At 44.7% G+C, this 13638-nt stretch overlaps 1 protein-coding gene across 2 annotated transcripts in view; it reads right to left on the bottom strand.

Moving 5' to 3' along the window:
- Positions 1 to 2562: 2562 nt before the first annotated feature.
- LOC136428814 (leucine-rich repeat-containing protein 4B-like) overlaps positions 2563 to 13638 on the bottom strand; it is a 47856-nt gene continuing 36780 nt past the window's right edge. For both annotated transcript variants that reach the window (XM_066418576.1, XM_066418577.1), the window contains exon 2: positions 2563 to 5483. In XM_066418576.1, coding sequence (XP_066274673.1) covers positions 3049 to 4887 — 1839 coding nt within the window. In that variant the 5' untranslated portion in view covers positions 4888 to 5483 and the 3' untranslated portion in view covers positions 2563 to 3048. The remainder of the gene's footprint in view (positions 5484 to 13638) is intronic.

The following is a 13638-nucleotide window of genomic DNA, read 5'->3' on the forward strand; positions in this document are numbered from 1 at the left end:
CAACCTTGTCTGACAACTGACAGACTTTCCAGGTCATGGGGTCAATGGAAGAGGCTACTAATTGACGGGAGGTGTCGTTTTGGGGCTGTCTGTTTGTGTATGTTTTCGCCGTTATATATTTTCAATATGATAGTCACGTTAGAGTGACAGGGAGTGATCAATGGACACGTGCATTGTTAATCCAACCCGTATTTGCATAATTAATGAGCCACAATCAAAGAAGACAAACTTTAGATATATCACGGAGGTATAAGATCTTCGACCTCCCGTTCATCACGAGACTAGCGGATCTGAAATACAGTTTCCGCTGCAACAGAATAGCCAGCAGTAATGGAAAGGTGGCATACATAGCAAATTCACGCCCACTTCCACGGACATACACCCGGTTTCCCATTGATGTATAATTTGATGCTTCTACGGACGGCACGGATCCGGACTGTTACTTAATCACGGTAGTTGTTACGCAGCAGGGAAACCTGAATCACGCCGGTAATCGCAAAGTACAACACGTAACCTATTATCAGATGAAATTGCACTTAAATAGTAAGTGCCGATAATTCTAAAAGCCGAGCCAATTCGTGCGTGAATTGCCGTTGTAATTTTTCTCCGCTGTAGAAATCGTTGTCATTAAGTCCAACGGCTCTGCTATCTATCTGCCTGTGGTGTTGGGTGATGTTTTCTGATCGTTACATCTGCCTGGAAACCGTCTTCCTCTGCTCGACATGATGGTTTGAAATCCGACACAACGGTTATTTATCGGTCACACCGAAGTTGTTTGAAGGCCTTTCGTTGTGGCAACCCATCATTTTGAATACGTATATCACATACTGTTACATTTCAAATTCAACATTTTGATGTGTTGGCAGATTGTAAAAGTGGAGAGGTATTCCTGTGTGATCCTTTCATTAATCCCAGTATATACAGCTTTACTTATCATGGATTAGTGAGTTAGCTTACTATCCCCTAAAGCGTCCAGTAAAACACATAAACGCCAGGTTTTAAGCCACGGCTGCACATCTGCTGTCACGGTAAGCCACCTCTCTGCTCTAAGAGTCGATACAACCATACAGGCGCGACGAGTTGGAAATGATTTCCCTGGTTCATGGGCCACGTAAAACTTCTTCTTTTTTATATTTCCGTAGGTACTACAGTTAAGCGATAAAACGTCTGGGAAGAGTGTGTGCATGGTAGACAGAGCGCATCATAAGCCATATAAAACTAAGAGTACAAATGTCTTCAATGCACATCCCCTGGCTTCAGGTAACCGGCATAGGATAAAGCAACGAGGACTCTATTGTACATTAGTATGGCTGAAACACTACCTCTGGCCATTAATGGTTTATTTTTAACATGCCGAATGTCGAACTATCGCAAGGAAAATGGCTTGTTTAGAGTTACTGTTACTGCTATGGTCCAAAATTACTTGGTTTTGCTTGATTCCATTCGATGTCTACGGTCAAGAATTGGAAGAGAAAAGACTATGTGTCTGCTTGGCGCCAGATTCAGACCTGTAACGATTGGTTTGGACCAATGTCGCTTTGTGTGGACTGAGACGGTTCCACGGAAATCATGGAAATAATTGGGCGCTTTCACCGTGAATCCGTAGTTGGTAGTGCATTCAGTTGTGGCTTTTGTATGGACGGTTTACGGGAGTTAGACGTTTCATTGTGAAATTTGAGCGGCAGGGTAGTCAGATTGGACCTGCATAAAGCGGTATTAATGTGCCAGACGTCACTACAAATGTCAGCGAACTGTCTGAACAGTCAGGCCGGCCTCCTATGGAAAGCCATCAAAAACATCACTAGCAGACGTTTGTACCCCGATAGCACCTCCATTTCACTTCGGTGGCGACCTCGCTGTGATTGCGCGCGCATGCGCTGCGACTTACTATTTGACAAAGCTCTCAATGAATTTCATGGGTAGATAACAAATATGTTTACGCTTTGTGTGTTTTGTTATCTTTTGGGTCATACTTTTACATTCTGCATTATATGTCAATATTATGAAGGCAAAAATTACACAAATCCAATTTAGTTCGCAGCGCGATCGCCGTCTAGTGGGACGGGGGCATAAACTACCTTGCAATAACGGTGGTAACCGAGTTCTTCGGTGTTTTGTTTGATATATGATTTAGACTATGGGATCACCTGTTGCTGAACTTTTGATGTCCACCTTTCTATGGGATTTAAGAAAACTTTTCTTTCTGCAACACATTAAGATGTTCTAATGTCAGCTGAGGTTTTACATTGGCACATCATTTTACCAAGTAGAACTAATACAAGAAAAATCCAGTGTGTACTTCTCTCCAAGCAGATGTAAGGATACAGCTCATTCTCAGTTCGCATCCGTTAAAAAGTGAAAGAGTACTAAATGTTGCAAAAACATGTGTAAACCTTGATTTTTTGGCCGGATCCTTAGATCTGCTTGAAAATCAATCATGTACTGTTTTTCGTGTTTTTTTCTATATCAATGCGATTCTTATATTGGAGGGAAACAGAACCATACGCATATCCACACTGAACTGCGTTAAGTTATGAAATATATTCTAGTTTATTTCACCGGATTCTGCATTCTCCAGGAAGGACCCGTTGTCACGACCACTGTGCATTACGTAACACGGTCACGTAGATAGCGTTTCAGATCATCCGTCGTCGTCAGATGTCTGCTGCAATATCTGTTGCGAATCAGCTCAGTCATTTCATCTTTCAACCCCTTTTATTACCTCCGGATGCGGTTGATTCAAAGCCTATAGTCTTATATGACGGATATTGCGACCGTTACAACCGATACAAATCCACCTGAACAATTTTGAAAGTGTCACTGGCTTCCAAATCAAACGTCAAACGTGACATCATAACACATCACGACAACGAAAAGCACGGTTCTATAGGTTTGTTTATACATGAAGCTATGCGCACGGATAGCTGGTGAATACGCATGGTCTAACACAATGAAGAGAGAACTCTGAGGTAAGTAGGAGCATATAGCAGAGCATTGCTACAACACTCATATCGATAGACTATATTCTGAGATTACTGTCGGGATTTGTCAGACGATTGTTTCTTCTATGGGGTACGCCAACACTCCACCACCGTTACAAGCCGAGTACACATCGGGAAGTTCATTTGGTTCCTCCTTCTCGGTTCCCTTCAGGCAGTTGGGACCTCGAGCGCACGTCTTTCTGGCACGGTCCCATCTCTCTCTTACTATCTTTCTTTTCCTTCTCCACTTAGAACACTTCTTTGTGAGACAGAAGATCACGAAGACTAGTACTCCAAGCGATACGACGGAGGAAACTGACGCTATGATGTACTTTCTGTAGTAGCTGATGAAGCTACCTCTGCTGTTCCCTGACACCGGGGAGTTTTTGACGTTTATCGTCGTCGGCTCGGTCCTCCTGTTGTTGTTGTCTGAACTGTCTCGCGTTGGAGCCGGAAGCGGGATTGATTTTTGGTCACTCTGAAGATCTATGTCGTCCTCCTGAGTGTTGAAGATCTTGGAATCGACGGTACATATCCTCGGGTCAAGGCGGTCATCAAGCGCGTCCTCTTCGACTGGCATCTCCGTGGCAGAAGCGATGGGGAGAATACTCCCCGTGACGTTTAGAATGGTGTCTAGTGTGGTAACACCGGCCTGGTTTTTGGCCACGCAGCGGTACTTTCCGGCATCAGCCGAGGATGTGTTGGTGATGTTCAGTGTGTTGTCGTGTGTCAACTTGATTCTGACCCTGAATGACCCCCGCTTGACTTTCGTGCCGTTGGGAGTGATCCAACCGACGTCCGCCTCACGACTGGCCCGACAGCGTAACGTGGCCGTCTGACCAGTGCTCACATTCACGCTGCCCCTCTGATCGATAATTTGCGGCGGAAGACACTTCAGTTTGTCGAGGGGGGCTTCGCACAGCGAACTGTATTGCATGGACACGGGATACGCACACATCCCACACAAATCTCGTTCCTTCTCTCGCACGTTCTCGCGTAACCATCGAGCTAGCCACGTGATCTCACACGTGCACTGCCATTGGTTGTCTCTCAAGTTGACCTTGGTGAGAGATGTCATTCTAGAAAATAAGCCAAACGGTAGAGTTTTCAGCGAGTTGTTGGAAAGATTCAGTTCAGATAAAGCTGTAAGATCGTCGAAAGAATTCTGTTCGATCTGAGTTAATCTATTTGAAGATAAAACGAGTATCCGAAGATGAGAAAGTCCCTGGAAATTGCTTGCAGTAATGAAGGTCAAGTTGTTATTGGAGAGATTCAGCTTCTCCAGTCCGTACAGATATTGCATGTAAGGCACAGCCATGAGGTTGGATCCTACCATGTTCAGATTGATCAGTCTGTGTAACCCTGCGAACGTTTTCCTGGAGAGCGCTCTGAGATGAGTAAGTCTTTCCAAATCCAGAGATCTCAGAAAGGGAATCGGAGCGAATGCCTCCTTTCCGATACAGACAATCGGGTTTTTACTCAACAGAAGAGTTCTCAGATTCCTCAAACCCGTGAAAAGCGAGGAAGACACGGAAGTCAACATATTCGCAGACAGATTCAGCGTTTCGAGCCTCAGGAGGCCGACAAATGTATCGTCTGCGATATTCCTGATTTTGTTCGCGCTCAGATCCAAGGTCTTAAGATCGTGCAGGCGACGGAAAGGCCCCGGATGGAGTCTGGCTAGGATATTTCCGCGCAAGTTGAGTGTGTTCGCGCCCAAAGGAATCCCGTCAGGGATGTACGCCAGACCGTTGTTGTTACAGGAGACGGTGTGGTCTGGGTTGTTGTAGGTCCCTCCACAAGAGCACGACTTTGGGCACGGCAGGAGTTCGACAGATCGCCACAAGACCGCCAACAACACCACACGTACCGTGCTGTACGACTGTAAGGACAGCGAAGACACCATCTTAGACTTTTGCAGGTAGCATTCAGAGGTCAGATAGTCATTGAAGCGGAGATTGTTGCAGTTTGTGTACCATCGTCACTTTGTATTTTTGTGCTAAACGCTGAATGGCATACACCTCTCTCGTCCCTTCCACAACGCACACAATGGTTTCCTAATCTTCGTATGATCTAGGCATTCTTCTTGTTGATCATGGAGCATCAACTGTTTCCTTAAGTTGACGAAATGTACTTCGTCTGACTGGAACTCCTTCTCATCTTTTCCGTATTCAACGTTGTCCTATGTCATCCAATGACCGGAGAAATATCGGTCCTTTCTGTCGTTGCGACTGACGTCCGCGTTAATATCAAAACATATTGCGGATTACACACGCACCATTTCGGCCCATCCCCAACGTATCCATCTCTGTTGCCGGGCTTAAGCAAAAGTTGTCTGTCTCTGATAATGACGGCCTTCACGCCTGGCTGTTTCCTTATCAGTGACAAGGCGCATCCATCTCCGATCCCACGTCTGGACCCCGCAGCTCGCTATCGTGCACTCCGCTCGGCGGCTTGATGGAGCGGGGAGAGAGCGGAAGGCCTCCGGCTGGAACTGTTATTCTGTAACGAGACGATAAAGTATTGTCAGTTCCTTGACAGAGAGATAGCACTTTCAATCTGCCGAGTGAAGGCTAGGTGTCAGAAGGCTCGTTTGGTATTCTATATGGGTGATGGTCTCAAACTTTCGCATGTCGTGTTCAAACGAACGTATTTCTTACACCCGTTGTAAAAGGATATTTCTAAGACTCCGAACCATCCAGTGTGATATAAAACCAATTAAAGAAAGTCTACCGGTTATTGTACTTAGTCTATTAGTGATGGTTGTATTAGAAGGATCCCCATATCGTAGAGAGGGTCTACATTGTCTGCAGGAACCAGAGATGAAAAGGGAGGCGGTGTAGACACACACCTCTCGCCAGTTACCAAGTCATAATAGACCTTTCATTATTAGTGCCTGCAGTACAAACCCACAGTTTTATTAACTCTATACACAACAATGGTAACATAAGTCATATCGTTTTGAAACGTACAGCGAATCTGCAAGCCTGCCCCTACCCATCTATGTCAAAGCCAGAGAATTCTTTCACAAGCAAAAGAGCCCTGAAAAGAGGTTTCAAAGTCAATACAAGAAGGATGGAGTGTACGATCAGTAGTGAATCTATGCCATTCCTCACGAGCCTTGTAACAATATCCGTCACATCTGGTATCAGGGAGAAAATTGGACCACACTTCATCGAGGTTCAATGGACCGGAGATAAAACGTTGCATTTCATGCGAGGCTCTGTTGTGCGGTCTGAGTAAATTGTTTCGGAAAGCAGACCTATCACTCAAAACCAGCCCTTTTTATGCGAGCCTAAGAACCCAAAAGACAGGCGGCGCAGGGTAAATGGACAGGAAGGTTGGTGATGTTTCTTCAGGCTTACCGGCCTTGGTACTGAAATCACAGTGACTGTGCGAAGGAAGCGCTCCGCAATCTTTCTCGGTCGTTTTCCTCTGCGGTTTTGATTGGCATATCTGACAAAGAAAGGGAGAGATTGCATGAACTGAAGACTTGTTTCGAAGCCGAACTGGTAGACAGGAATAAAATCATGACTACAACAAACATGCTGTATTTCATTTTGAAAACTATAATGAAAACTCAAACGTGTGGCGCAGCAGACGTATATCTACACTCCATCGCCTTTTTTTATTTGTCAACTAGAGAAGGTACAGGGCACAGAGGCGATGCACTCTAGCATGCAGTTTATATCAACATCACATCTGGAAAAATGAGAATTATAAGTGACAAAGGCAAATACAGGTACAATAACAAAGCACACACAGCAGTTGGTTTAGGTAGTCCAAGATGTAATATTTTGATATCAAGGTTTAAAAGGTCAAAGCAAACGTTTTGAGCTTCAGAGTTTCTAATACCTGCGTAGAAGACACTTCTTAGTATTGGTAACTAAAGGTAACTAGGGAACCTACATTCAACAAGTCACCAGGACTTTCGACAATCCGGTCCTGCTGCCTTAACCAAAGCACCATGCGTCCCTATCGCCTCAAATTATCTAAGCATGAAATATTGAGCTAGCAGTGACTTGGTTAACCCAATTGCAATTGTAGTCAATAAACCTGTCGTAAGATAGATTTCTGGGTCAGATCGTCCTGTGGTGCCTCATCAGAGGGCTGAAGCCACGACCCAATCAACCTTTGGACAGTCAGAATTCATAACTACGCCTATCTAGGGTTGAGGGCCAAGTCACATTCGCAGTACAATCGTCTAACGATCACAATCAGCTGGGGCCATTCCTTGGATAGTCGTTCAAAGGTCACACAAAATTCAACTGTCTAGTTACTCAAAATGTTGTCTTAGATCCTTGTGGGCGGTTGCTTCAGTCACAGCCTTCTTGAAACCTCTAAGACACCAAAAATCGTATGACGGCCTACGGCGAATGCAACCGTGCCCTATAAGCTCCACGTTTTCCTCCACAAGCGGGAGAAATAATTTGCTTGGTCTTGCCCGTTCAAGGGCTGCAGGTAAGTGGCCGTTCTAGTGTGGGAATAGGATGTGGCCAGGAGGCCTCCTGGGGGGATATAATCTCTGCCCAATCAAAGGACACCGTTAAACCCGCCAGTAATTTGTTTCTCAGAAAATGCGTCATTTTCTGTACTGCACAGGGAGACTGGACAATAAGGCTCTTTATTAGGTCGCCACATCGACATTTTTGTGCCTAGTGCCTGTTTGTGTATAGACTGTATTTATGTTGTAATGCTGTCTTTAAATTGATTTTATTCCATCTGCGTATTTGTCTGTAATACCCCCATTCCACTTGGACGGCGCTCTCACCGCGCTCTCACGGCGACCTCATTTTGGCCAGATCGCTGTGAGAGCGCCGACAGCGCGGCGAGAGCGCCATTGAGAGCGCCGACAGCGCGACGAGAGCGCCGACAGCGCGGCGAGAGCGCCATGCGCGCCGTCACCTCGGCGATGGTTTTGAACATGCTCAAAACCTTCGCCGTGAGAGCGCCGAGGATGGCGATCAAAAAATGAGCGCCGCGAGAGCGCGGAGCGAGCGCGGTGAGCGCCGTGAGAGCGCCCAAGGTGGGATCAAAGGGCCGCAGTGAGCGCTCAAGGATCGCAGCGAGCGCTCTATGAAGATCCAATGGTCTAAACTGTAGTTCAAACAAATTTCATTCTTGAAGTGGTGTATCTTGAATTTCTGGGAATTTTGTGGTCAAATCATAGTTTTGCTCGTGGGTAATGCAAATTGACAAATAACTACAAGTACTTGCTTCCATTCAAATTAAATTCCCTCCAAGTTTTATTGTCAGTGGGTCAAAATGTTTTTCAAAATTCTGTGATTTACGTTTCTATTATAACGTAGAATGATAAAATATATTTATTGCAAACAGTTAACATGACAGACAACACAGAAAAAACAAGTTGAACATACATATATTACTTAAGACACACACTGAGCGACCGTGCAGCGACTAAAATTGAATCTGTTTTCCCCTTGATTTTATCATTCAAATATGATGCAAGAGGTAAAGGTATGACTGAGAAGACACCAAAGCACACAAAACGTAACAAAAATTCGTTCTTTATCTCTGGAATTCGTTGAGTGATCTGTGAAATCTATAAAATGTTGCTGACATTTGACATTTTGGTCGCGCCGAGAGCGCGCAAGGGTCGCCGTAGAGATTCCACTTGTGCGCGTTTTCCAGGAGTTCGGCGCTCTCACGGCGCTCTGGACCATTTTAGGTCGCCGTGAGAGCGCGGTGAGAGCGCCGCCCAAGTGGAATGGGGGTCTAACCGATTATGTAATCATGCAATTCAGGATGGCCACGGGTACTTTCTCATGCCGTGTGAGTTATGCTTGGAATAGATAAATACATGGATCGATCGAACGCTAGACATTATCGAACGAGTTTGCATATGAATCATATGACCCAAATTATTCTGACATAATGTATGACTGGTTTATTTCGGTAAAACTTCTTTTGCAGCTTTGAGCTAAACTGAAGAGCTCATTACATAACTCAAACTTACTCACGAATGCATACAGGAGAAATACATAGAATGCGCTTTAAATAACCATGTAGTGAGATCAAACTTGATTTGAAATACAATATATACTGTAAATGCATCTAAGTTCACGTGGTTTTTATTTCGCGCTGAGGCGAAAATGGAGTGTACGCGGTGGTTTTAAGATCGCGGCAGCGCTGTGGTCACATACTGCTACGGTATTGGACAAAAATTTTTGCGGTGGCTTTAAGTTCGCGGTGAAACAGTCGCCACACAAACCGCTAACATAAAACCACCGCGAACATTTCTGCATATGTGCTCATGTAGTAAGACACACAGCTACTATTCTTGAACACCAGGGTACATTAAAGATGTATCAGAAAGAGAGTATCATATATTAGTATTCGGGGCATTGTTTCACAGGGAACATCTCTCACGCGTAGGACCTCTGTAACACTGTAAAAGGGAGCAGCTTCTGTTCCCTTTTAAAACCTTCTGGTGATTTACCACAGGTTTAGCGACACACTAGAAATGCGTAGCTTAGGCCATACTGATTTGATTATATGGATAACATCCACAAAGCACCCCTAGACTGGTCGTGCAGCTTCTTTGAACGATTAACATCATGGTCTACTATGGTCTTTTTTTTTTTGGAAACGGACGAACATTGATGAACGCGCGGATGTCATCCAAACAATCAAATCATCGTGGCCTAACTTGCAAGCAGTAAGTTTGCCACAAACTCAGTTATTAAGTTTACCACTAACTCAGAGGCATTAGTGCCTGTTTTCCGGTGTCTTTTTTTTGCGATTTGCGGTAACTATTTGCTCATCTTGCAGCTTTTTTGAACGATTAACATTATGGTTTGAACGTTTTTGAGGAAAACGGACGAAAATTGATACACGCGCGGATGTCATCCATGTATTAAAGTCAGCGTGGCCCGAAAAGACAGACACGGCGTCGTTACCGCAAGCCCCGCGTCACCGATAAGACCCGCAACATTCATTTTCCGGCTCGTGGAAACAGCCGAGATAACAAAGGACCCCTGGGACACCTGTCCATTTGCTGCCTGCTCTGACGGATATGCTTACTTTAATCAGAACAATTTCCTACAGTGCGCGGTGCCATTGATGTTGACAAGGGTTCCCACGCCTATACAACAAATTCCCATACTTCCCTTGTCCTGCAAGCCTCTCGGAAGCAGTTTTGGTTTAATGTATCAGAGATGCACAAACGTGTAAAGAAACGCATATCATGAATTAAAGATTGGTTTGTGGCTACGAATAGCGTAAAGACACTCGAAAAGCTCACAGCTGTCAAAAGGCATCGATCTATATATGTAAGAGGATCCATGTATTACCTGAGATTTCAAAGTCCTTTTCTTGCAGTTGAGAATGGCTTCCGTGAAGGATATGTATAGACTGTTCTTTAAGACTCTGCCTTTAAGCATCGAATAGTTGCGGAAAGACACCGTGAAGGAGTGCAGAGACGTCCCTATCCGCACTTACGGAAAGGACACATCAAATGCAATCTTTACATAGACGTATATGGGTCGTTAAGTTGCAGAAAGGGTGAATAAAGGTCACATTTACCTTGAGTACCAGTTTTCGTGCTATAGTTGGGAATGACTTTCTAAAGATAGGTATCGTGACCAATTTCCTTTGCGTCTACCGATGTGTGGTGCAAATGTTATTTGCTGGTAAGAACTGTTATATTGCGTTCCATTACTTTAAGGTTTATCCCTGGTGCGAGGAATAGGCACTCTAAAAGGAGGTTAAACCCTGCTCATGGACCCTGCACTAGATTTTACATGTATTGCTGTGTGGGTCATGAATGTTACAGCAAGTCTGTTGCAACGGCAGTGTTATATACAGCAGTAAATCGTCCGCTGACGGCACTCAAGTATATCTAGCGGAAATCTCTGGCTAGATGCCGATGTGAAGGCAGAATATATACATGTACAAAAAGCACTAGGCCATAACCCGTGCATTGACTAGTCCCTCAGAGGGCCCGGTCGTCATATGCAGAAAGCATTATATGGCAGAACTATACATTCCCATTTCCATTTCCATTTGAAATATCATTAAATCTTGTAGAGTGATATCAAATTCGCGGAACCAGGAATTCAAGTTACAAGTTTAAAGCACGAGGCAGATTGACTAGTTTTATGGGAATGTCTTGCCATGATGTTTATGTGTCTTGCAACATCGCAGTCTTATTTCAATGAACGCGGGTGTGCTTAGGCAAAAAAGTGAAGCTTAATTTTCAATCTCATTGTTACGGTGTAAGATGTCCGCGATATGGGATCTATCATTACTATTAGTCTATCACAGACTAGAACATGTACTACGCACATAAAATACAGTTTCAACTTTTTGAAAACAGTTCAGAATATTTAGGAAACGGTTCGAAAGTTCAAAGAACAGTATGTTTGCTTCAAAAACACTATGTATGTTTGCTGATGACCACTATAGCTAGCTCTCCAAGAGTTCCCCAGACAACAACAGGCTGTGACGTGTCTAGAATACATCATAGAGTTCCCCCATTCCTCACCTTCATATCCCCATCTGATAAATAAAACACTTACGCGAATAGATGAAATGATATGAACATTAATCTAAGGTGTATTCCATATTTGGGGAGAAGAAACCTGAAAAGAAGTCGTCTCGTAGCCCACCATATATAAAAGTAGTTCAGTATCATAAAATGATAGCTTTGTGTACCTCGGTCATTTTTGCTTTTCACCCAGGTGGGACATTATGATTCTAGGGCTCTTCATGCAAATGTATGCAAATTAAGCCAAGTCAAAACGACAAACTCGTCATGTTTCTGGAACACTTCAAGCATTCTGCATCCGCGCCTAGTCTGTTGCCAGATATCCTTTACCTGTGTCTGTTGTAATTTGAATACAGTAGAGTGGAAGGAAGTGAAGGGTAAAATAATGTAACTACACACTGACAGGAAGTGGAGGTCGAATTTTAGGGACTCGTTTAGGTCCCCCGCAGGCTGATTTTCACATACTAGTTCACTTTTTGTCTGGTGCAAGCATTAATCAAGACTATAGGGGATTGGCCAGCCCATGTAACACTGGAGTGTCACATCAACATGCTCATAGTTATGATACACTGGAAAGAAAACACCTTTCCACTCGTTTTGAAATGTCAATGGCGACATTTCGCGAACGAATGTTCGAACCGAATGAGGGACTCGATCCGTCTTGACCTACGTTTCTCTGATCTTGCTGACGCAGTCCTGCGTCATAACTGGACAGATATAGATAGATGACGGACGTTGGAGGAATACATATTTCATGTCCCTGTGATCTTTGGACATACAGCGTGAGCTATCCCCACCTGCCTGTTGGCTACTTTGCCACTAGCTGTGTTCACACCAACAAGAGGTAGAGAGGGAGTGTTCGTCAGCAGGGGGCCGCCCCTCGCTAGGCGTTTTCTCGCGCTTACTCCGTTCGCCCCCTTGTGATTAGCCTCCATCAGGCCTTCCTACGGGAGTACGGATCGTAGAATTTGGCAAAAAAAGAAGGAATAATTGGCCAGGGAAGTCAGTCCACGGGGTTAACATTCCCCCTCTAGCTCCGCCCGGGGTGTCCCTGTGGTGTAGGGGTCTGCGCTTCTGTCACTTACCACATCTGGTTCAAATTATGAGGAGCCAGAGTTTGCGCCCGGGTAGGACACGTCTGGATAAGAGGCGCATTGAGTCATACCGAAAACTTTATAAAAATGGTACATACTTCTGAAACAGTATGAAGTTAAATTAATTAAATACATTCCGCAGCCAGTGGACTAGCCCCCTGCTGCAGTGATTGCACCCCAGTGTGGCCCAGAGCTACGAAACGGAGATGGGCTCCGCCCAATACACCTTATGGTGTGAGAGGATTTTAACTAACTCCGCCTGCAAATGAAAACTTATGGTGACCAAACTCCCCTGACAAAATATTCTCTTTGTAGCCGGAGTAGTTAGTCTGGTTGAGACTTTCTCATGCAGTGATGACGTCTTCATCCTAAACAACTGCTGCTCCTTTTACCGTCTATGTTGTCTGCTTCCTTTCCGAGGTTTTTCTCATCTCAGCCCCAGCCAGAAGCTAGACTTTTCAGCTTCCTCTGCTTCCGTCTTGTTAGTTGATTACTGACAGAGAAAGGTCTGCAAGCCAGAGTGCCTGCGAATCCCCAGCATATCATTTCCACATGGTAGAAGGGCATTGCCCTCCATCCTTTGAGATGTTAGGTCATTACACAGGCCACTATAATCAGTTGATTGAATCAAGTCGTCGCTTCCGAGCGATAGGGAGAGGCGGGCAGATACGTATCTGGATGAAGCTTCAAGCGACGTCTCCAACTACTCAAGTCCCGATACTCCATTGTCCATTGACTTCCAGTCTTAAAGAATAAGCTATAATGCCAGGAGGAAAAGAAGCGTCGACACGAAATCCTGTCTAAACCAGAGGTGTAATTACATCATAGAAGTGTTTTGAATATTCCTCACCAACCTCTCCCGACCAAAAGCCTCCGACAACCACCCGGCTTTGTAAAGGCGCTACAGCGTCTTCTCACAGTTTCCATCTCATTTGTGAGGGATTTGACTGTAATTTAAACGGGAGAATATGAAATAGAATTCTCGCCGCAAAAGCTAAGCTTCTGCTCGTTGACTTAACAGTCGAGACCTGCCCACAATAGCAAGAAGGCGAAG

This window comes from Branchiostoma lanceolatum, chromosome 2, assembly GCF_035083965.1.
Source record: "Branchiostoma lanceolatum isolate klBraLanc5 chromosome 2, klBraLanc5.hap2, whole genome shotgun sequence".
Classification (NCBI taxonomy): Eukaryota; Metazoa; Chordata; class Leptocardii; order Amphioxiformes; family Branchiostomatidae; genus Branchiostoma; species Branchiostoma lanceolatum.